Source organism: Gracilinanus agilis, chromosome 6 (assembly GCF_016433145.1).
Source record: "Gracilinanus agilis isolate LMUSP501 chromosome 6, AgileGrace, whole genome shotgun sequence".
Classification (NCBI taxonomy): Eukaryota; Metazoa; Chordata; class Mammalia; order Didelphimorphia; family Didelphidae; genus Gracilinanus; species Gracilinanus agilis.
Window position 1 is genome coordinate 8,876,443 of NC_058135.1, and position 24,619 is coordinate 8,901,061.

Consider the following 24,619-nt stretch of genomic DNA (forward strand, 5'->3'; position numbering starts at 1 on the left):
TCACAGGCTTCCTGGATTTCCCCTTGCATGCTGGAGCGCAGAACTCAGGCAGGCAGAGACACCAGGCAGGCAGCACACTACACCGCGGAGGCACTATCAGCGCTATCCACGCACTCCCTACACTCAGCTGAACAGCAGCCGCTGAGACCCTGGACAGCTCCAGGAGTCTCCGTTCTGGGACCAGGGCTGAGGACTGGTGCCTACTTCCTTACTTCAGTGTGGTCCTCTGCAGTGCGTGCCATGCAGTCCTTCAACATCACCCCGGAGCAGTTAGCTCGGCTTCTGCAGGAGCACAACATGACTCGCGAGCACTTCATTGCCCTGTATGGGCTGCGGCCCCTAGTCTACAGTCCCGAGCTACCAGGAGCTGCCAAACTAGTTTTCGTGGTGGCCTCTGTGCTCATCTTCGTCTTGGCGCTCTTCGGCAACGGTTTGGTGCTCTATGTGGTGACCCGCAATAAGGCTATGCGGAAGGTCACCAACATCTTCATTGGCTCCCTGGCACTCAGCGACCTCCTCGTTACCTTCTTCTGCATCCCTGTCACCATGCTTCAGAACATCTCCAGCGACTGGTTAGGTGGTAAGCCTGTGCTTGTGCTCTCCTCTCCTCTCTGCTACATAGCCACCACTAGCAATCTCTTACTCCTTTTCTTTTTAACTAGGGATTCCCAGTTTCCCCCTTCCTCTTTATTTTTCGTGAGGACTTTCCCCACGCTTTTAGAATTTCATTTCCAAATTCAGAATTTCACCTCAGGAGAGCCCTTTTGGATAGGTTTTCATCTCTCTTGCCTCATTAAAGATAGTTGTTTCAGGTTCTATGGCATTTTAACGCTTGCAAAGCATTTTCCTCATGTTATTGTGAGACACATATGCAGGTTTATTATCCTGTTCATTTCCAAAGTGTTTCCAGTTGGCATGGAACATAGATTCCCTGACTGAGTCCAATAGTCTATTCCCTGTACTACATAGTTCCCATGTTTCTCCATGTCCTGGCCAGGAAGGGCTAAACAAGAGTCAGGTAAGAGAAATATGGCTAGATTACTTCCTTCCCCTGTTTTAGTTATAACAGCCAACTAGGTAAGGAAAAAAAACCTAGAATGTGAGGATTAGTACTTAGGATAATGGAATTTAGAGTGGGTAGAGTTCCTAGATATTTCCTAGTTCAAAACTTTTCATTTTCCAGTGAAAGAAACTAAGACCAAGAAGACTCAAGTGACTTTCTCAAGGGCAGATAAAAGCAGTAAGGGTGAAAGGCCAAGTTTTGCACTCAAGTCTTTTGAATCTAAATGCATTTATGTTTCCTACTACATCAGGCCACCTCTCAACTTGGTGTCAGCTCAAGGTGAGAGCCACTTAGCTCATTTTTTAGGGACAGAGGTAATGCTAAAGTGCAAGAAGATCTTTTGGGTGTACAGAGTTGGGGACTTCTGGGAGAGACTGGGAAAAGAAAGGAAAGCTAGCAGGCTTCATACAGGATGCACATTCTTACACAAAAGTCCATTCATTTTATAATAAAAGTGCTGGCTTTGTCCCTAGGGAACATTCTTTGCACCTGGAGCCAGGGTAGGACTGGTGCTAGGCAGGAAATCAGTGTAAACAAACTGCCTCCCTATTAATGGACTTGGGAGTGAAAAGGATAATTGTGTGGTGAAGTTTTATTTTAATTATTCCTTTAGTAATTATCCAGAGAAAAGTCTTAAGTTTGGTTCTTAGTTTGTAACCTTTGATTTCTGTCCATATGAATGTTTCATTTCCCGTTAACTCCATTTGGCAAAAGTCCATGCCACTTAACAAATGTGCTAAAAAGCTTTGTTTACCCTTTCTTCTAGGACTGGAATATTTTCCAGATACCAGTACTCATTAGGCCCACAGTGAAATCACTAACTGAGGCTGTTAGGGTGTTTGGAATCATCCTACATGGGTAACCATTTTCAATTAACCCAATGAATTAAACTTTCCAGACTGTGAGTAAAACCATTGAAACACATCAAGAAACACCCACTATCTTCACTTCACCCTTCAGAGTTTTTCTTCTTATAAGACTCAGGGCATTTCATAGTGTCTGCTATACTTAATGAAAGCTTACAGAGTTAAATTGTAAATTTACTCTTCTTGGTGGTGATTTTCATACTTATCTAGTTAAGGAATTACAAGTACTGCTGCAAGATTGATTAGAAAGGGGCAAATATCACCCAGAGTTTTGCAAAAAATAAAAGAGAGGAGGTATATTTTTCAGTGTAAAGATGGGTGGTCTTGATGTCTGGAAAAATACTAGAACAGATAAAGCAGTGGTTCACAAGTACCTTAGGGAAATAGTGGTCATGCTGCAAGACAGCATGGATTAATTGAAAACTAGACATATTACACAAATATGTTTTTTTAAAGTTGATAAGCCAGAAAGATCAGAGCAGTGTTGAATATCTTGCGTACATGGATCTTTGAAAAGTATTTGTAAGGATCACCCTAGTGGATGAGAGGAACGAATTAAGACTAGATGATGCAACAGTTAGGTCGGTTTAGAACTGTTTGAATGATCAGACCTAAAGAGTAGAGGTCAGTGGGTTGATGACATTCTCTGAAGAAGTTTATAGGAGGTGCTATAGGACTCTGTCCTTGGTTCTGTTTTATGTAATATCTCAGTGAATGAAGACACATTTCTAGATAAAAGAAAGCAATATATGAGATTTATAGAATCAGTAGGTCTCACATCTTGATAACCTGGGAGGGGGGAAATCTCATAGAGTCACAAGAGTTAAAGGTAGAAAGGAATCTGCTGGAAGCATCTACATTAAACTCCTCATTTTATAAAAAGACTGATGTGAAGAGAGGCCACTTAACAGAAGGTCATTCAGGTTGTAAAGTGGTATTGCTAGGATTTGAATACAGACCCTCTGACTTCAAATCAAATGCCTTTTTCATTATACCATATTGTAATCAAAAGTGTGTTCAAAACTGTGAGTGGTGGGGGAATAAAGTCAGATTAAGGGTGATGGACTGATAAATAAAAATAAAACAGGATGGTGCAGATGGATTGTAGGTCAAGGTGGGGATGAAGAATAAATTTGGGAGGATTTAGATGGATAGAGAACTATAATCAAAGTCAGGCTTTTATAGTTCAGGATCATAGAGAGAGATAACCCTGTTGTACGGAGTTAAAATGAGGATATAGGACTACATGGCTTCTGAGGTCCATTTCAGCTCTAAATGTTTATTATTCAACAGTTGCATATGGTGGTAACATCTACAAAATGACCATTATCTAATCTACCAAGTTTGCCAGATAAAGGAATGAGCTTAGTTTGGCATGACTTAATGAAACCATCTTGGCTTGTAATGTGATCCCTGTTTCCTGACAGTGCTCACAAATTATCTCTTTATCTGTTCTAGTATTTTTCCAGGGAAACATGGAATTGCACATATTTTTTCTCTTTTGAAAATGAGGGCAACATTTGCCCATCTTCAGTCCTGCAGCACAGCTGTCATTCTCCAAGATTCCTTAAATGGAAGTATGGAGACTATCACCATTAATAATTAATTCACAGTTCAATTAATAAAGCTAAGGAATATTAAAATTGAGGGTTAGGTAAGTCAATTAAGTCCCCAAGTATGAGGTTAGCAATTGAGACATCACTCAATCAGTTACCCTTAAGAAGCTTTTGTTAGTGCTTAATATGTACTAGGTGCTATACTACATACACTATAGTGTAATGCGTGAGGTATAGAATTCCTTAAGAAAGGAGTGAGAATGGCTTGGATTTTGGTAAATGACTAAAACAATTATTTTTATAGAGGTATATGGAGATATGAATGAAGTTAGAAGAAAATGCTTCTGACTAATGGTGGCAGAGGAAAGGCCTGCAAGTGGTACTGAGGAGCAAAGAATATGTCTGCTTTTCCTCTTGGCCTAGTTTTTAGGAGTGAATATTAATAGCTAATCATATGATAATCAGAAATATAGGGTCTTCTAGGAAGCACTACATTTTCATGAATAATAGATGTTATAAAGGGTATTTGATGAAGAAATGTTGAAATTTTAAAAAAGATTTAAATTGAAGGGCACTTTGTCAGTAGAAGAGGAGGGCAGGGGCTTGAGGGTGATTTAGAAGATAAGATTAAATGAAAAACAAGACATTGACTATACAGTGTAGGTAGAGGTAGATACAGATAAAACCAAGGAAGAAATATTTGATAGGGAGAAGGATTTTAACCTCCATAGAAGAGTCTGGATCCTAAGAATGAATAGGAGCATTTGATTAGAATTTGCCAGGGACCTGGGTACTGAAACTCCCATCTTTAGTGGTCTGTAATTACTGAGCACAATATCAGTCTGGGCAAGTGGCATCTGCTTCCATTACTTACCACTCCAAACATTAGGGAGATGAGCATGATGGTGGTAGGGAGTTCTGTCTAGGTACCTCAGTCAATAAATCCTTTATCTTCAGGTATCTAGGGCCAGACCTAATTCTAACTGGAAGACTACTTCATACTTAAATGATAAGAAATGAGATCTTCCTAGAAGGTAGCCTGCATGTGTACCATGTGATTTCGTCAAGATTGTCACATGACTAGGAAATCAGCTCTCAGGATCCATGTCCCTGAAAGGCTGACTGTATGGTACTTTCAAAGATCTGAGTTTGGGGATCTCCAATGGATCTGCTTTGGCTCACTTACAGTTGTGAGTCTCATTTGGTGTAATATTACTAACATCTCTGGATCCCTGAGGCTTTCTTATGGTAGGCAGCTGGGTGGTGTAGTGGATGGTGTATTGCACTTGGAGTTCAGAAGGCCTCAATTTGAATTCTGCCACTTACTAGTTGTGGAACTCTGGTAAGTCACTTCATGTTTGTCAGCCTTGGTTTCTTTTTGTGTAAAATGTCAACAATAATCCAATTTACCTAACAAAGTGTTATGAGAATCAAATAAAATAACATGTAAAGTGCTTTGCAAACTCAAAAGCACTATGAAAATGTTGGTTGTTGTTATTATCATCATTTTAATCCTCTTCACTCAGAGCTCCATTTGATAGGGGTTAATGATGACTGCAGTGTTTGGATCCCCATTGGTAAATGGTTGAAAGGAAACCAGATATACCTACTATAGGATGCTGCTATCTTCATTCTGCACCTATACATTCATGCCCCTTTTTGAGTATGTTAAAGAAGGAATTCATGCATGAAGAAGTGATTGGGCTAGATGCCCTCTGAGATCCTTTCTAGCTCTGAGACTGAATCAGAGTGAGGACAGAAAAATCACTTTGATATATCCACCCTACAATTTTCTGAGGTAATTAATGTAGATGATATCCTTTACAGGGATGAGAAAGCTGAGATTCAGAGAGGTTGAGATTTGTTCAAGATTGTCACATGGCTAGGAACTCAGCAGCTATATAGCTCTGAATCACGAGAATGAGAGGAGCCTTTGGAGTAGTATGATATGTGGTGGACCTAGAATCCTGAGCTTCCATATATCAAGCCCACGCTCTCTCTGTCAACTACCTTGCACTAACCTATTAATTCAGCATATATTTGATTTTGGGAAAAAAACCAAGAATCATTTACCATCAAGTCTACTGAGTAGTGTGGATACAAATGAAAGTGATATAATTTTTGGTAAAATAAGAAGCTTTTGAGCTTTTCTTATATAACTTGGTATTGGGTTCTGTAAGAAATTTCAAAAGAGATCTCAACCACTCAAGAAATGGCCATATTATTGACATGAGCACCCTGACTCCCAAAGTGGTTACTATGAAAAGTGTATTACTCAAAGGACCATAGATTTCTATCTGCCAAGGATTTTAGAGCACATTTATTCTGATCTTCTCATCTTCTTGATGATGAAATTGAGGTCTGGAGATGTGAAGTGATTTGTCCAAGATGACATAGCTAGTAGGTAGCAGATCTATGAATTGAGCTGAAGTTCATTGGTGCTCTTACATGCTCCTTAAAACAATACTCAGTCATTTATAGACACTTATTGGACTGGTATTGTTTGACTGTCAATAGTTTTTTAAAACTGTCCAGTTTTTTAAAAAATACTTATCTTTTGTCTTAGAATCAATACTAAGTATTACTTCCAATTTAGAAGAATGGTAACAAATAATGATTAAGTGACTTGCCCCAGGTCACACAGCTGTGAATAAATATTTTTTATTTACATAATTATCATTTCAAAATCAATCATGTCCCCATAGCAATCCTCCTAATGAAAACATAACTATGTTAAACGTTGCCTATGTTAAATAAAACCATCTGATATAATGAGTATGACTGACAGCAAGTACTACTCTGTCTTTACATAGACCAAGTAGATATTAGGAGATAATTTCTGAAAAGTGTTTTGCAAACTTTAAGGTGCTGTATGAATATGAATTATGGTGGCTATTATAGATAATCTCTTGGAATATTTTATTAATTAATTTTTTGAAATCATTGTTATTTCCCAATATACCTCAAATAGAATCCTCTCATAACAAAGAAGTAGAGTTAAGTAAACAAGCCAACACAATGGTGATGTCTAACACCATATGCTTCATTCCACTCTTATAAACCATTGTAGGGGAAATTAAATTCAAATGATACCCTGGTAAATCAAGTTTCACCTTGGGAAGAAATGAGGAACTCAGAACCTATTGAATAAGGTTTACTTGGCCCTAACATAACGAAGATATGCAAAAAGGATACAGTGGTATTTAGCTTCTATAGATGCACCTCTTCCCAAATCTCTACTTGGACACTTATCTGGTTATAAGGATTGGGCATGATCACTCTCTTTGTTTTCAGACATCCATCAAGTCAGAAGGGCTTCATTCTATACAGGTAGAACCTTTTTTGCTTAAAGGTGACTAGAAGCCACAACATAGTCACAAACCACCAGGAAGCTAAATCAAGAGAGGCACACCTTGAGTTTTGCCCTCCTCCTAAGCCAATTAAGCCAATTTGTCACCCTTTCCTCATCCTTGGAGAACAAAGGTCCCATTCCATAACACTATATCTCTACCTAAGAGAAAGGAGGTATGGTTCTTTTTTAGTATTCAGTAACCAAGACTTATTGCATTGATCTTATTTCTGATGATTTTTATGTTTGTTTCTTTTGCTGTTGTCATCGGTGTAATCTGAATTGACACTGAAAATGATGTCAGTTCTCTGGGTTCTAGTTTCTTAGCTCTGTATAAACTCTACTATTTTTACTTTAATATTTTGTTTTTTTCCATTTACATGTAAAATCTATTTCAAATATTTGCTTAGAAAACATTTGAATTCCAAATTCTTTCCATTATTTTCTCCCCTAATCTGTCATTGAGAAGGCAAGCAATTTGATATGTTATATATGTACAGTCTTACAAAACACATGTCTATATTATTCGTGTTGTGAAAGAAAATGCAGACAAAAACAAAGCAAGAAAAATAGAGTTTTAAAAAGTATGCTTTTATCTACATTCAGACTCCATCAGTTCTTTCTCTGGAGGCAAATAGCATTTTTCATCATAAGTCCTGTGGAATTGTCTTAGATCATTGTAATGCTGAGAATAGCTAAGTCAGTCATAGTTGATCACACTGAACAGCATTTCTTTTTGAGTTCTTTCAAGCCTTCTCATGTATTTCTGAATTCTTCATTTTTTTTGTTTTCTCTTACTACACAGTCATAGTCTATTTTACATTCACATAATTTGATCAGCTCTTCCCCAATTGATGGGAATGTAATTTGTTTCCAGCATTTGGCTGCCATAAATGTGCTGCTATGAATGTTTTGGTATATATTGGGTCATAAATTCTGCTATTGATTTTCTTGGTACATAATTATTGTAGTGGGATCACTGGTTAATTCAGTATAAATAGTTTAGTGGGTTTCCCCCATTATAGACTAAATTCTTCTTCAAAACTCTTGGGCCAATCCAGAGCCCTAGCAACAGTGTTCTTTCTTGTCTTCTCACAGACCCTTCAACCTTGAATATTTTTACCTTTAATAGCTTTTATTAAGTTAATTAATAAATTTATATAATGTGTAAATATTATATGTTATGGCATATAAATACCAAAATATATTAATAATTAATATAATTAATATAATAGAAAATTAACACAAGTAAATAATAAATAAACTAAATTGATGGATGTGAGATGATAACTTAGAATTCTTTAGATGGGAATTTCTCTTATAAGTGATTTGGACCATTTTTTTCATGATTGTCAGCAATCTTCTGAAAATTATTTGTTTCTACCTTTTGGTCACTTATCTGTTAGGAAATATCTCGGTCTTAGAGACTATGTCAGTTTTCTACAGATTTTGTATAATGTTCAGGAAGCATCTATTAAATACTTGGCTTATGCCAGGCATTGGCTTAAGAATTGGCTAAAAACTATAGCCCCTTCCATACTCCAACAAATAATTAATGATGTGTAAATATTTATGCTATAGATTAAAAGATACCTTATAAGGGGATATACTAAGATAGGGGAGTAGAAAAGGTCTCCAGTAGAATGTGGGATTTGAGATGAGTCTTCAAGAATGCTAGTTAAACTAGAAGGCAGAGGTGAGTAAGAAGAGGAGAAAGTGCAGTGCACTTTATTACTGTACAGTAATAAAGACCATTGGTCCAGTATTGTGTGGGAGGAACAGCAGTAGGCCAATGTAATTGAATCATTGAATATGTAAAGTGTGCAGATGGAAGTAAAGAAGTAAGAAGGACAGGTATAAAGAGGCCAGATTGTAATACTAAGCAGGAGACTTTATATTTGATCACTGAGGTATTAGGAAACCATCAGCATTTATTGAGCAGGGAAGGGACATACCTATATTTTAGGAAAATCTTTTTGGCAGATAGATTAGGGTGGGGGTGATAAAGGAAGACTGTAGAGATCCTACTCTATAACCAGAGACTTATCTGGGTGGCCTAGGGTGGTCGTCGGATGTAAAGAACGAAACAGATAGGAAGCACGGCTCATTAGCTCAAAGTGCTCTGAGGTACAATGGAGTCACCAGTTTATTATATGGAAAATTAAAGATACCCTTCCCCCAAAAGCCCAAGAAAGTTTCCCACAATCACACAGAGCAGTATTTTTACTATAGTCAAAACAAAAGCCTTAGAAGCTTCTAGGTGTAGATAAAAACCTATGCTAAACTATCAACTATATGTGTTATCATTAAGTGAAGTCTGGGACATTTTGTTAGGCTGGAAAGCCCCTGAATTTCTCAGCCTTGATGGTATTAAACAATATTTTTGAGCCTCATTATTTTACTTTAATTCTGGGCAAAATGCCCCTGCTAAGGGTTCGACCTTAGCTGTACCAGGCAGCTGCATTCTTGGCCAAAGGGGACCTGTGTTAACCCTCCTCCTGCTGGATTACTGAGAGCCCAAAGCTTTTTCAATAAGACTATATTGCTTTTTAAAGAAAGGTGTGAATTATGAAAGGAATCAAAAGAGTAATCTCAGATTTTTATCTTAGATATCCCAATACATGGTTCTGCCAGTCTGTATTGATCTTTTGATGGGGTCCATATAAAAATATCTATTTGAGATTCTAATTTCTCTTAATGGCTTCCTACAGAAGACCATTTAGAAGGTTATTGAAATAGTCTAGGCATGAGCTGATAAGGTAAAAAATGAAATTACAAGCCTGGTTTTGGGGAGGATGTTTATGCCTTTCCCAGTAATAGGAAAGTTGGGAAGAGGGGAACATTTGGAAGAAATTATGCTTTAGATGTGTTGAGTTTGAGATGCTTAAGGAATATCCAATTTGATACATACAAAAGAGAGTTGTAGATATGAGAATAGGGCATCTATCCAGTCTGGGAATCATTTGCATAGAGATGATTATTAAACTAATGAGAGTGAATTAAGTTCACCAAGTAAGATAATGTATAGAGAAAATAGAAGAGGCCCTGGACAGAACCTTGGACCCAAAATTAGTATACTTCATCTAGATGAATATCCATCAAAAAAGACTTTAAAAACAGTAATCAGATAGGTTGGAGACCTAGAAGACAGCAATGTCACAAAAACCTAGAGAGGATAGAGATTATAAGAGAAGGTGATCAACAGTGTCAGTTGTTGGAGAAAGGTACAGAATGGTGAAGATTGAGAAAAGGCCATTAAGTCTTGGTAATGTTCTAGAGCAGTGATGGGCAAACTTTTTAAAGAGGGGGCAAAAGGAAAGGAAATGCTCATCTGTCAGTCTGTTTTGAAGGCAACTCTTTCAAAGTTTCATTGTATTGTGTCCTACTCATTGTATTCATCAGACCATAGTTTGCCCGCCACTGTTCTAGATAATACTTTCAATTGAAATATGAGGTTTTGGGGGCAGCTGGGTAGCTCAGTGGATTGAGAGCCAGGCCTAGAGATTGGAGGTCCTACATTCAAATCTGGCCTCAGATACTTCTCAGCTGTGTGACTCTGGGCAAGTCATTTAACCTCCCATTGCATAACCCTTATCCCTTTTCTGCCTTGGTACCAATACACAGTATTGGTTCCAAGACAGAAGGTAAGAGTTTAAAAAAAAGAAAGATGAAGTTTGAAGCCACCCAACAGAGGCTTTAGAAGAATAAGAAGAAAGGAAGTATATATGCCTAATGTAGATAGGATGCTCAAGGAGTTTAAGCTGAGAGAGGTGTTAGAGTTATACTTGGTTCAAGTTGATATTTTGTTCAGGTTGGATGTTGGAATAAAATGAGGCACTGGTAGGTCATTCAACAGTTAATAAAGGAAGTTTACTTGGGCATAGCATAGAAAGGAATATTCAACAAGTTTACTGTATTTCTTAGTTTTGGTAGTTGTGAGTCTTCTTGTTTTCATATGGAAATGTTTCTGTTTAGGATTATGCAAGATTTTTGTGCTCTTGGAAATCCTGGTGAGTCTAAAGGAGCATGACTCCATGTTGGTGGGATTTTTTTATGCCCTTAGAAGACCAGAAAACCATATTAATATGACGAGATTCCCCTAGGAAGCTACAGGAAGGGAGGCATAGCTTTAGCCTTAACTCCCAGGATCAATCAAGTCCCCAGGACAACTATATCTTCTTTCAATGAAAAACTAGCTTAATCTATGTAGGGGATAGGAGGGAGGGAACTATAGTAGATAAAGTTCTTATCAGAAAATGGAAAATAGGTATATATGCCCAAGTGAGCATACATTTTGTTGTTAAAGGATGGAGGAAGCATAGGCAGATTTGTAGGAAGTAGAGAAGTAGACAGTAGATACAAAAAAATGGAAGACTAAAAGGAGAATGAGGATAATAGTGAGGGCCATATTTTGGAGAAGATGGTAGAGGAATAGGACCACAGGTGCATATAAAGTGACTGGACTTTTATCCAATATTTTAGGGGAAAAAATCCCACTAAGACTCTGATTTCCTTATTATCCTAGGGGCATGGATACTGTTTGTTAAAAAGTATTTTAATTTTACATAATACAATTATCTTTTAAATATTTTCTTTTGTTTCTGATTAGCTATGAGTTTTCCCCTCTAATAACAGGTGAGAAAGAGACAACTTTCTAAGCTCCTCCTTAAAAAAAGTGATATGACTTTTTACACTTAGCCATCTGCAATGTATTATTCTATATGGGACAGGATACTGGTTTTAATGAATATTTTGTCATAATCCTTTATGGTCTTCCCACTAGAATTTTTTTTCTTCAAGTAAATAGATCCTTCCAGTTTGTGTTCTTGGTTTTGTTGGAAAATGGACTGCTGTGTTCCTTTGCTTTTGGGACTTTTTTTTTCCAGTCTTTTATACTGACCTGCTTTTCTAGTTTTTTTTTTTGTAGTACCTTACAGCTTTCATAAATACTGTTTTATCATGTAATTTAAGTTCTGTTAATTGCATGCCATTTTTATTTCTATTTTTAATTATTTCCCTTGAAAAATATTGAAATTTTATTTTTCAAAATCAATTTGGTAATCTCTTGGCAGTTTAATTTGTATAGCACTGAATCTCTATATGAATTTATCTAATTCATTTCAGTCACCATTTTTGAATGCCTATGAAGTTCCAGGAAATGTGTTAAGTCCTAGGCTCACAAAGTCAAAATTAGATATTCCTACCCTAATGAAGTTCACAGCTCGTTTGACAAATAAGGCAACTGATGCAAACTGAGTTAAGTGACTTGCCCAGGGTTACACAGCTAGTATGTATCTGTGATCATATTTAAACTCAAGAAGATGAGTTATTTTGACTCCAGGCTACACACTCTATTTACTGTGTCACTTAGCTACCCATAGTGCATAATAGAACAATGATGGAGCAGCATTGGTGAAAGTTTTCAAGTTTGTGTGCCCAAGCTTCAACTTCAAGCTACCTATGAGCCCCCAGCATTACTCCAGAGAGAAGAAGGAGGAAATCCTCTTTTTAGGTGGCTGGACAGAGGGGCGAGCATGCAAAAAATGTCCTAGGGTTCTGGGAAGGGGAGAACAGAGCAGCTCTCCCATGCCAGCTGGGTACATGTGCCATGCCTTTGCCAATGCTGGTATATATATTCCTATAGGAATGTCTTGTGGAGAAAGAGTACATGCCTTCAAAATTACATTCTCTAAAGGTCATCCTACTGTTCTTCTAAAGCACTTCTCCTATCAGTCTCTGCACAATTCGGATCAGGTGAGCATTGTAATATCAAATGCTACTCCACTGAATATATCTCTACCGGGCTTTGCTCTGTTTGAGACTTCTGTACTAGATATCTCTATAGCCATTTTTTGACTATAACTTCTAGTTCCACTGGTTTTATCTTCCTCATTAGAAGAATAGGCTTCACCATGATTTTTTTTAGCTTAAAGACAAGAGGCTTTTTCTTGATACATCTCTTTAGAAAAAGGAATAAATTCTTTTTTTTTTTCAGATGGCAAGAGGTCTTCTTTTAGGTTTTCCTTCTTGTTCTCTACTGCCTTGGCCACAACCCACCTTCCCCAATCAGGAATTCTCACAAAAGGAACTTAAGCTCTTTAGAACAAAGAATAGGACCCCTTGTAGCTAGCTAATGTTCTCAGGCTTAATCTTTTCTTTTGGATTCCCCCTCCCTCACTCTTTAGTCTTGTGGACTTGTGCACCTGTCCTGGAGACCTCTCCCTAGATTGCAATGACTAGATGCCACTGAATTCTAGTGCTTTCCCAGTAGATAGCTTGTTTGTACATAGTTGTTTGCATCTCCTACCCTGGTTTAGTTTGGGAACCCTTTTAGAGCAGAGATTATTATTTTTTATCTTTTATCATCTCTCCTGGGCTTAGCAGAGTTCCTCTTTCTTAATCAGTGCTTATTGACTTACTGACCATTGACTTACTGACTGCCTATAACTTTTGATTTTTTCATTTATGAGGGGCAGGCCACCAGCTGGATAATGACTATTTCCCCAGGAACCACCAAGACTCTTAGTTTTTCAAATTGAGTTTCTTCCACATTGGTGAGTAGGCAAGGGAAAAGACACAAGCTGAAACTAGGCGCCAAGGGCTTAGTTTCATTCCTGGCCTTTTTATTGGAAGAAACGTTGAGCCATAGTCTAAGTATGCCTTAGAGGCACACCATTGTATTTATTGAGAATCAATTTGTGATCATCTGTCAACAGTTTCTTTTTTTTCCCCATCACTCTTTATCTCTATTTCCTTCCCATTTTTCTTGCAACATTTTCCCCAGGCTTATTGAGATGAGACTTTTCCAATGTTTCCTTGGAGGAATTCTTGAGTTTCAGCATTCAATGAGACCCAGTCTCTAAGTGAGATAGCATTGAGTGAGAAGAGTACTAAAGAGGGATCTCAGAGGCAATTGGTGGCTCAGTGTTGGACTTGCATTCAGGAAAATCTGAGTTTAAATTCAGGCTCACACTTTCTATTTGTGTGAATCTGGGCAAGTCACTTAATCTCTCTCTGTCTCATATTCCTTCTCTATTAGATGAGGATAATAATAAGACCTCCAAATCTCCAAAGGTTATGGTGAGGACCAAGTCAGATAACATTTATAAAATATTTTATAAATTTTAAATGTCAGCTAGACCTCTCTGCAAATGCACTCTTCTGAACCCTCTTCTCAGCACAGAGGGATCCTGAGTTCTCAAAGGCACACCGATGCCATCTACTATAGAAAGCCTTTCCAGTACCCTCTTAATTTGAGTGTTTCTCTTCTTTTGTTTATTTCCTATCTATACATAGCTTGTTTGTACACATTAACTTGCATATTGTCTTCCCTGTTAGACTGTGAGGTCCATGAAGGTAGGCACTTTTTCCTTTATATAATTAGCACAGTGTAGTGGCACATGGTAGGTGTTTAATACGTGCTCATTGTAAGACTGATGGACTGATGCACCCTATATACCCTTGGAGTATAGATTGGGTCTGGTTCTACCAAACTCAAAAGGTTTCAAGTATGGAAACTGGGCCATAGATTCAAAACTGAAACTACTCTTAGAGATCACTTGGTTTAATCCCTTTGCTTTCAAAATGAGAAAACTGAGGTGAAGAGGCACAAAATAACAACTAAAGTCACATAGGTAGTTCATGGCAAAGTGATGATTGAAACTTGAGACTTCTTAATCCCTGTCTAGCTCTCCTTGCTTGGTCTGTTGCTGTTTCCCTTGTGTGTTATATTAATAATTAGCCTAGCTAAGTTTGGGGAAGGACAGCCACAGGAACTTATATAAACTGCCCATTAAGACCTTGAGATGATGTAGTTGACACAGGTAGAGGGAGGAGGAAGAAAGCAATGAAATCCCAGTTTTATGAGAGCATATACCAGGAAAGTGCCTGGAGGTTGTAGCTCATCTGATATAAAAAGGAATTAATCCAAAATGATACTTGCAAGAATATGAGCAGATAATTGCGCCCCAAGAATCTAATTTTTTTCTTAAAGCTCAAAGGAGTAGAGACCAAAATCAATAGCCTTAAGCTCTGTTTGAGAAAATCAATTCTATTACTTCTGAAAATTGGGATTTTACTCCCCCATATAGTTTCATTACTATTTTTTAAATTTTGAAATGTGCACATACTTGACTTGGATCAAAAGGGTACTATTTGACACGCGCTCCCGCACCCGGCAGCTTAGCGCGCCTCGCCCCGCTGGAATCCCCGTCGCCCCAGTCAACCCCACCTCAGCGCTGCCCCCAGCCCTGCTCCGCTCTCTGGGACCCCCGCTCCGGCCGCCCCGAGCTAAGAAGGATGAGTCCTTCCTCGGCAACCTCAGGGGTACTCTGGGCCGGAAGAAGAGAGCCAAGGAGGGTGAGTGAGGGAGGGAGGGAAGGTCACCTGTCCTGAGCCTGGCCCCCAGCACCTCAGCCCCTCACGGAGGAGAGGCGCCTGAGCCCCTGCTTCCTCCTCCGTGCCATCTTTCCCTCCTCCCTCTTTCGGTTATCCCCCCCCTCCTGCTTCCTATGTCCCTTCCTCTTCCTCCCTCCTCTCCCCTCGCATCTCCCCTTTGTTTTCCTTCCTCTCCCACATCCTTCTCTTTTCCCCTCCTCCCCCAGAGAAAAGCCTTTCCCGGTCTAGGAGGAGGGGGCGGGGCTGGGACACTGACCAGACTCCATTTCCAAAGTCTCTCAGGACCCCTGACTGTGGGCCGTCCCCAGGGAGGGAGGCCGTGGGGAGCCTGAGCCTGCTCTCAGAGCCTGGGGCCAGGCACTTGTTGCTTTTGGACGCCAGAAACACTTATTAAGCACCTACTGTGTGCAAAGACTCAGCTCCCCCACCCGCGCTTCCAGGCCCTGTGGGACTGAGAATCCCCCAACCCCAATTTTAGGCCCCCAGCCCCGTTCTTCCTCCCTGACCCCATTTGTAGGTGACCCCCCCACCCAGAGGTCCAGGATTGCCTATATCCAGGACAATGGGGGCTTTGAGGGGGAAGCATTGGGGGGGCCTGGTGGATGCCTTGGGACCTCCCATGAGTCAGGGCCTCAGGGGCCTTCCAGGAGGGGCAGCGAGAGTGGCGGGTCCCCCTGGGAGCTTGTTAGTTATTGGGGTCTCTGCTGGCCACCTCCCCCAGAACCTATTGGAAGACAAGGAAGGCCGCTGGGACAGACAGTGACCCCAAAGATTTCCCCAGGGCCGGAGGGATTGGCTTGCCTTGACCCTTCCCCCACAGACCCGCTCCTGGTAGCCAAGGAGCGGGGCCAGGCGCCATTTAGCTTTTACCTGTGCAGCAGGGAAGCGGCTTGTAGAGGACCTGCCTTAGGTTGAATTTAAACTGTCTCTGTGAGTGTCTCTGCTGTGAGGAGGAAGAGCGTTCAAGGCATGGGGACAAAGGCACGGAGGTGGGAAATGGAGTGGCTGGATCTTAGAGGATTTTCAGAGAAAAGTCCAAGTTTTGTATAGCTTCAGCTCGAAAGGGATTACTTTGTCACAACATCAGTAAGAGTTCTGAAGGCTGATTGTTGTCCTTCCCCTTGGCCTCGAGTCAGTGGTCTCCCGGTTCTGTTTGGTTCCTACAAATGTTCAGAAATCCAGGTAGCCAGGCGGGCAGTGGAGGGCAGTGATGGAGAGTGTGGAGGATTGGGAGCAGGAAGATGCTTCCCAGCTGTGCCTCAGTTTCCCTATCTGTAAAATGGGAACAAAAATAGTGCCTGCCTTAAAAAAAAAGGGGGGGGTATTATTTGTTATCAAATGAGGAAAATTTAGAAGACTGTCTAAGGTCTGAGTGGTGTCCTAGGTAACAATGCCATAGGGGCCTGGTTACTGTAGTAACTGTCTCTACAACAAACAATAGTTGAGACCAATAACAGTGGCCTCTTTCCTCCATCTTCTTTTGAATGATGAGGAGAATAAATGGCATTCTTACTTGGAGGCATGCATGCTGATGGAAAATGAAGAGGAGGAAAGAAGAATGAGAATTAACAAGGGAGAGAGTAAGTGGTGCCAATCAGAGAAAAAAGGATGATGCTGGGAATTTTACTTTTAATTTACACTAAGGGGGAACTGGCATTTAAAATGTTGGAGAACCCTAGAGAATTGTCCTCATCTTCTTCAAGGAGCCATATGAATTGTTGGAGAAAGAGGTAGAGAGAAAGGAAAAATTGTCTTGTCTTCACTTCTCCTTCAATTAACAGAAAGCAGAAGATGATTCCAGGTTCTGAGGGGTTCTTCACCAGAAAGCTATGAAGTGATAAGATTACATTTCAATGTAATTCTTTGGTAGTTTTTGCAGTAGAATCAATCATTTGTTGTTTTTTCCGGAGGGCATTCTCACTCAGGAAGGTATCTATTTGAACATCTTTGGCAATTTAATTTTGGATGAATGAAGTTTTCTCTATTTTAGGGGAACTGCAAATTTACACATATTTTTGGAACCAGTGACTGCATTTTACACATTTCTTTTATTTCCTTAAAAATTAATTTTATTTCTTTAGCAATGAATTATATGGTCACAAGTCAGTTTATTAAGCACCTACAATGTAACAACTATGTTGGGTGTATGAGATGTTTCTGGAAAACCATTTCCCAATTGATAAATGGGAAATGGACATGAATAGGCAATTTTCAGATAGAGAAATCCAAACTATCAATAAGTACATGAAAAATATTCTAAACCTCTTATAATTAGAAAAATCCAAATCAAAACAACTCTGAGGAACTATTTCACACCTAGTAGATTGGCTAACATGACAGCAAAGGAAAATAATAAATGTTGGAGGGGATGTGACAATATTGGGACATTAATGCATTACTGGAGTTGTGAATTGATCCAATCATTCTGGATGGCAATTTGGAACTATGCTCAAAGGGCTATAAAAGACTGTCTGCCTTGTACGAAAATATTTATAGCTGCACTTTTTTGTGGTGGCAAGAAACTGGAAAACGAAGGGATGCCCTTCAATTGGGGAATGGCTAAACAAATTGTGGTAATGTTGGTGATGGAATACTATTGTGCTCAAAGGAATAATAAACTGGAGGAATTCCATGTGAACTGGAAAGACCTCCAGGAATTGATGCAGAGTGAAAGGAGCAGAGCCAGAAGAACATTGTATACAGAGACTGATACACTGTGGTAAAATCAAATGTAATGGACTTTTGTACTGGCAGCAATGCAATGAGCCAGGACAATTCTGAGGGATTTATAGAAAAGAATGCTACCCACATTCAGAGGAAGAACTGCAGGAGTGGAAGCACAGAAGAAAAACAACCACTTGAACACATGGGTTGATGCAGGCATGGTTGGGGATGTAGACACTAAATGACCATACCAATGCAACTATCAATAATATGTAAATAAGTCTTGATTAATCACACATGTTAAAACCTATGGAACTGCATAAGGGGGGTGTGTGAAAGTGGATGAAGGGGAAAGTAAAAACAAGAATCATGTAACCATGGAAAGTTTTTCTAAAAAAATAAAAGAAAAGAAAAGACTGTCTGCCCTTTGATCCAGCCATATGACTGCTGGCTTTATACTCCAGAGCTATCATAAGGAAAAAGACTTGTACAAAAATATTTATAACCACTCTCTTTGTGGTGGCAAAAAATTGGAAAATGAGGGAATGCCCTTTGATTGGGAAATGACTGAACAAATTGTGTTATCTGTTGGTGATAGAATACTATTGTGCTAAAAGAAATAATGAATTGGAGGAATTCCATGTGAATTGGAACAACCTCCAGGAATTGATGCAGAGTGAAAGGAGAAGAACCCGGAGAACCTTATACACAGAGACGGACACACTGTCACACAATCTAATGTAATGGACTTCTCTACTAGTAGTAATGCAATGATCCAGGACAATTCTGAAGGACTTATGAGAAAGAATGCTATCCATATCCAGAGAAAGAACTGTGGGAGTAGAAAAAAACAACTACTTGATCACAAGGGTTGCTGGGGATATGATTGGGGATGTAGACTCTAAATGATCACTCTAATACAAATATTAATAATATGGAAATAGGTCTTGATCAATGACACGTAAAGCCCAGTGGAATTGTGTGTTGGCTATAGGAGGGTGTGAGAGGAGGGGAGAGAAAGAACATGAATCATGTAGCCACCGAAAAATATTCTAAATTAATTAATTAAAATAAAAATTTTTTTAAATTAAAAATATTCTTTTCAAATGGAAGTGAAGCAAAGAAAAGTGTGGGAATAAAAACAAATTGCCAGACCAACCAGGAAGATGGTTTTTTTGATCCAAAGATTTTGTCACCAGGGTAACAAGTCAGCAATGTAGTACTATAAGTATTTTATATACTGCTCTTGAGATAGTGTTTCTATGTTAAAGTGACATCTGTTTCTATAAGTATAGCTACCTATTTCCTCAAATTCATTCTTTCAAGATGGAAGGAACTTTTGGTTTCCAAATCTAAAATGAATATTTCACAACTATCAGAGAAATAGAAGCCAACATTGAAATTTTGGTATAAATTATCCATACTTTGAGATCACTTTTGCAAAATTTGCAATGCTCTCTCATAAAAATATGAATTCTGAAAAATCGTTCTCAATTATTCCAAACTAGAAAATAAAACATGTTGGAATGATAGAGAAAACCACACAAAGAAAGCACAATAGTTGAATCTTAACTTTGGCTCATAGTCTTTCAAATAAGTTATATGACAAATTGGTATCTCTTTAAGGGGTATCTCAGGTCAAGTCCTAGCCCATCCAGCCTCATATCAGTCATCTACAACATGGGGATCAGTGACTTTCACACAATACCTGGTTATTGGGGACATCTTTTGGGGGGGTTTGGTTTTCTTTCTTTTTTTTTTGAGGGAAGAAATACTATAGTTTTTAATTATATCTCCTGTAGCACCTAGGATAGGTGCTACACACACTCAATAAATGTTTATTGAATTTTTAAATGGCCTTTTAAATAACACTTCCTGTCTAGAGGTCTTTTCTTTTTACGTCTTATCTTCCCATTTTGAATCATCTCTGGATAATTCTTGGCCTTAGAATCTCCTCTTAAACTGCAGAACTCAATATAGAAGCTTTAGTTCTTGCAAGGCTTTGCCACACCATGCTGGGTACAATGGAAATATGGTTTCACAGTCTCTATATGTTCTTTTCCTTTATTGTTCAACAAAGGCCCAAGTCTGCTTTAAAATTTATCTTTTATGACTTCTATATCTTGGCTCAGACTTTTGGACAAATCTAATGACTAGAAAGTTTTTCCTTCTATCAAGTCCAAACTCCTCTCCGTAACATATGAAGCCACTGCTTCTAATTCTGCTATTTAAAGTAGCTGAATGAGTCTCATCCTTTTCCTCCTTGAAGGTTTTAAAAATATTTATCACGTCCCCAGTAAATCTTCTATTCTTCAGGCTAAAACATCCTCCATTCCTTCAACCAATTCTCATATTGCATATTCTCTGTTCCTGTCACTTTCCTGGATCAGTTCAATTCAGTCCAATTCAATAAGCATTTATTAATGACAAGGCTTAATAAAGCAATGTCATGTACTGCTAGACATTGAGCATATGAAGAAAAAAACAAGTTTGTATATGTTTCCCCTCAGTTGTGCTGCTGTTACCATGCTTACTGGAAGAGGAACTTTTTGACTTTTATCAGCTGTTGGATCTGATGTATCTCCATCTGAGATCACAGTGAATTCCTAAAAATAAATGAACAATTTTGCTATTGAAGGAGAGATGTTAAGTGAAATCCATCAATATGTGATCCTTGCCAGTCCACTTTCTGGGAATTTCCTTATCATATTCCTTACATTCTACTCTCACCTACCCCTCCTTTTTTTTTTTTTAAATAATTCAACCAGTCCTTAATAAATGTTTTTTTTAAACCCTTAACTTCTATGTATTGGCTTATAGGTGGAAGAGTGGTAAGGGTGGGCAATGGGGGTCAAGTGACTTGCCCAGGGTCACACAGCTGGGAAGTGTCTGAGGCCAGATTTGAACCTAGGACCTCCCATCTCTAGGCCTGACTCTCAATCCACTGAGCTACCCAGCTGCCCCCTACCCCTCCTTTTTTAAGAAACTGGGCTTGAACTCCTGAGATGCTAGACTGGTGATGGCAAACCTATGACATGAGTGTCAGCACTGACATGTGTAATCATTTTCATTGAAATGCGGCCAAATGCGGCTGCATACAGAGAAGTATGGGGCCGCATACCAAGGATGAAACATTCACTGTAGTGTAGTGTAGACACTCTGTGCACTATAGATGACAATTCTACCTATATTAATTTACCTATTTTGATTTATTAAATACAGTTATATATTACAATTATACAAAAATGTATAACAAAATCAAATTGTGTTAAAAATGTATAACAAAATTAGGTAACAAAATGTTATTTAAACTATAAATATTGTGAAATTATGTTTTTTTCTTGAAGTGACACACCACTTGAATTATGCTTGTTTTTTTTGGTGAATTTTGACACACCAAGCTCAAAAGGTTGCCCATCACTGTGCTAGACAGTGATTGCTGAGTTTTTGCTGTATGTACCCAGACCCACACTCACCATATCCCTTCCTAGCCCTCTTAAATGTATTACTGTCTCTCCCATCCCCCCTTTCCAATTATATTTCTGAATAGTAATCAAATTGACCTTTCCATTCCTGGGTAGGATGTGTCAATCAATTTCCCTTTTGCTCTAATTATCATCTCTTTGTCTTATCTAAAATATTCCTCACTGGCCACCTTGCCTCCTCTCATCAATGTGTGTTCGTTTTTCCATATTAGAATGTAAGATTCTTGAGGTCAGAATAGGTCTTGCTTATTTGTATTTGTATCCTCAGTACTTAGCACAGTGTCTTTCATATAGCAATTGCTTTAAAATGCCTTTTTTGTTTCATTCATTTGCAATGTACTTTAGGCATAACTCAGCAACAAACATGAGAGCATATTATTATATATTTACTCATTCATTCATTAATTTTCAAATATCACAGAAATTCTTAGCACAGAAAAGAATATCCCAATCCAACACAAAATAGTGGTGTGATGAAAAGAATATCCTATAACAAGAATCTTAAATTCATAAGGCACACAATTCTTAATAAACCAAAAACTTTCCCCAGCATCTGCTGTTAAGACATAAAGTGATGAGAGAGAGAGAGAGAGAGAGAGAGAGAGAGAGAGAGAGAGAGAGAGAGACTGATTGACTGACTGACTGACTCAATGCTCTGCTGAACCTGAAGGACGAGAAGTAGAAAAATGAAGTATAGGAAATTCTTCTACTTCTTTGCCCAAGAAGAGGGGAAAAGGAGTCATGGCAGAGACATAAAACTATTCCATTGTGGGAGCAAAGATGTAGAGGCTGAAACAATGTCTAGATGACCACTCAGAGTTGAAAGTGGAGCTCTCAAGCCCCTACATTGCTACCAGAAATGAATGGAATGATAGTAGAAACAGTACAAGGTGATTGGAGAAGAGAATAAGAAGTGAGTTCAAAAGCAAAAACATCAGATACTGTGCCAATTATTTCTGGTCAAACCAGGTTGTATGATTTGGACAATGATGACTCTTCAGCTCATCCCTTAACAATGGAGAAATAATACTGATTCATGTTAGAAGGTCTTCCAAGACACTTTGGGTTGAGGTGACACTGAAGCCATTAAGTGAAGAAAACTTTGTCTCCCTTAATTCAGTTCACATGAGTCCTTGGGAGCTGTGTCATTCCATGGAAAGGATGCTACCCCATTGAGCAGTGAAAAATTATTCTGTTTGTTCTGGATCAACCAAGTAGCTGAGATAAATATGACCTCAGATACATATGATCTGGGTGACCCTGGTCAAGTAACTCAATGCTATCTGCCTTAGTCTCTTCATCTATAAAATGTGGAAAATAATAGCCCCCTCCCAGGGTTGAAAAGATTGAATAAGATAAAATTTCTGAAGATTCTTGTAAACCTTAAAGCACTATATAAATGTTAGAGTTTTTAAGATTAGACAAAGGATGGGGTAGGCCATTCTACCAGCATCATCCTATTCAACAGCTATTATCTATGAGAATACATTAGATGATAATGAATTGGTCTGTTATATCAATAGTAAAACTTTCTCCTCTCTTGTTCTCAATATTTGTTTCTCTTAATGTATCATTAACTTTGCCAGATGCCTTGTCACACTATTGACTACTATGGAACTTAGAGCCCATGAAAACTCTTAGATTTTGTTAGGAACTGTTGCTAGCCATGCTGCCTCCATACTGTATTTTAAAATATCAACGCTGACCTCAAGCATAGAACTACTTTACATTTATCTCTATGAAACTTTAATTTGTCATCATCTCTTCTCTATCATCTCTGTTTTACTATCATTTTACTGAGATCGGTTTGAGATTTAGATGTTACCTGACACAATAACTCTTTGTCCATGCGTACATCCTTTGAAAATTTGAATTGATAGATTCTTGATAAAAAGAAAAAAGAAGAGTAAAGAATAAGACAAGGCACTCTGCACTTTAAGTTGACACTGACTCATTACTTTTACATCTGATTTTGTTTGGGGATTATATTTATGCCAATTAGGGTCCTTTGCATCTGGTCATCCAACCATTTCCATATTAGCCATTTTTATTATCATTTACTTACTGGCTTTTCAGAGCAAATCGTTAAATCATCAATGTGAACATTTGAAGTTCAGAAAGTAGAATAAGCTACAAAATGAGGCTTAACTTGTTTTATTGATTGTTTAGATAGAATAAATTGATCAATAAAATGTTAGTAATGTAAATTTGACTTTCAGTTGTGTTTTTTGGGGAGCTGGTTGTTAAACATTCACCAGGAAGCTAATATATTTAGTCCATATGGGAGAGCATGAGATACTGTCAAATATTTGGCTGGACTTTGAGTCCTAGGTATGGAAACCACTTTTCAGAGACATGAAGTGATAGGTCTTAAATAAGAGAGATCCTTAATGGCAGCATCTTCATGTCTCCCACACTTCAAATGCAGGGCTTTAGTTGTTATTTCATAGAGTTTGTGGATTGTTCATGAGTTTAATCTGCATTATTAACATTTTCCTCATCACTTTCTTAAATCTAGATGAACAACAAAACAATAAACCAAACCCTGATTTTGTAGTGTTTGCTGATTTCCAAGTTGTAACTGTTCACAATGAAAATTTAACAATAAGCTAACTGACTCAGTCCAAACTGACTCCAACACCCTGGTACTTTTGGTGCCTATACACTATAGTAGAAACACAAAAATCTGTGCAGAGTTCCTTGGTCAAAAGGATACCACTGAAAATGCTTAGCTATACTATGACCTATCCTTAAATTTGTATTATCTATAATACCTCTTCTATCTGAACTCACAAATAAATTTTAACACCTTGAGAAATCCTATATGAAGTTCATTTGGGCTGTACTCTTTGAGGACATGATTCTTTTAAGTAAGTCTTGCATTTGGTGATCTGAATAGATAAGGCCTTTAGGCCTTTGTAATTTTCATATTATTTTGTCTCTGTCCTTTCAAATCCTCCCTTATGTGTAACCATAAACCTAATGTTTATCACCTAGAAATTTTAGAGTAGGGAATCATATAGTTTAATAAAAAGAACATGAGGTCAAGAGAACTGAAATATATTATAAATGAACAAATAATCCTTGGTAATGAGTTTTTTGTTTGCTTGTTTTGTTTCAGGGAAAATCTTTATAGCATTGAAAGCACTACACAATTTCTCCAATATAACACAGTCTATTTTCTATGGTATTTTTAGAACTTGTCCATCTCTGTGGATAAGATGATGAAATATTGGGCC

General features: G+C 38.3%; 1 protein-coding gene across 1 annotated transcript in view; it reads left to right on the top strand.

The window, feature by feature from the left end:
• Positions 1–240: 240 nt before the first annotated feature.
• QRFPR (pyroglutamylated RFamide peptide receptor) overlaps positions 241–24,619 on the top strand; it is a 71,045-nt gene continuing 46,666 nt past the window's right edge. Inside the window, exon 1 of the mRNA XM_044681514.1 lies at positions 241–580. Coding sequence (XP_044537449.1) covers positions 241–580 — 340 coding nt within the window. The remainder of the gene's footprint in view (positions 581–24,619) is intronic.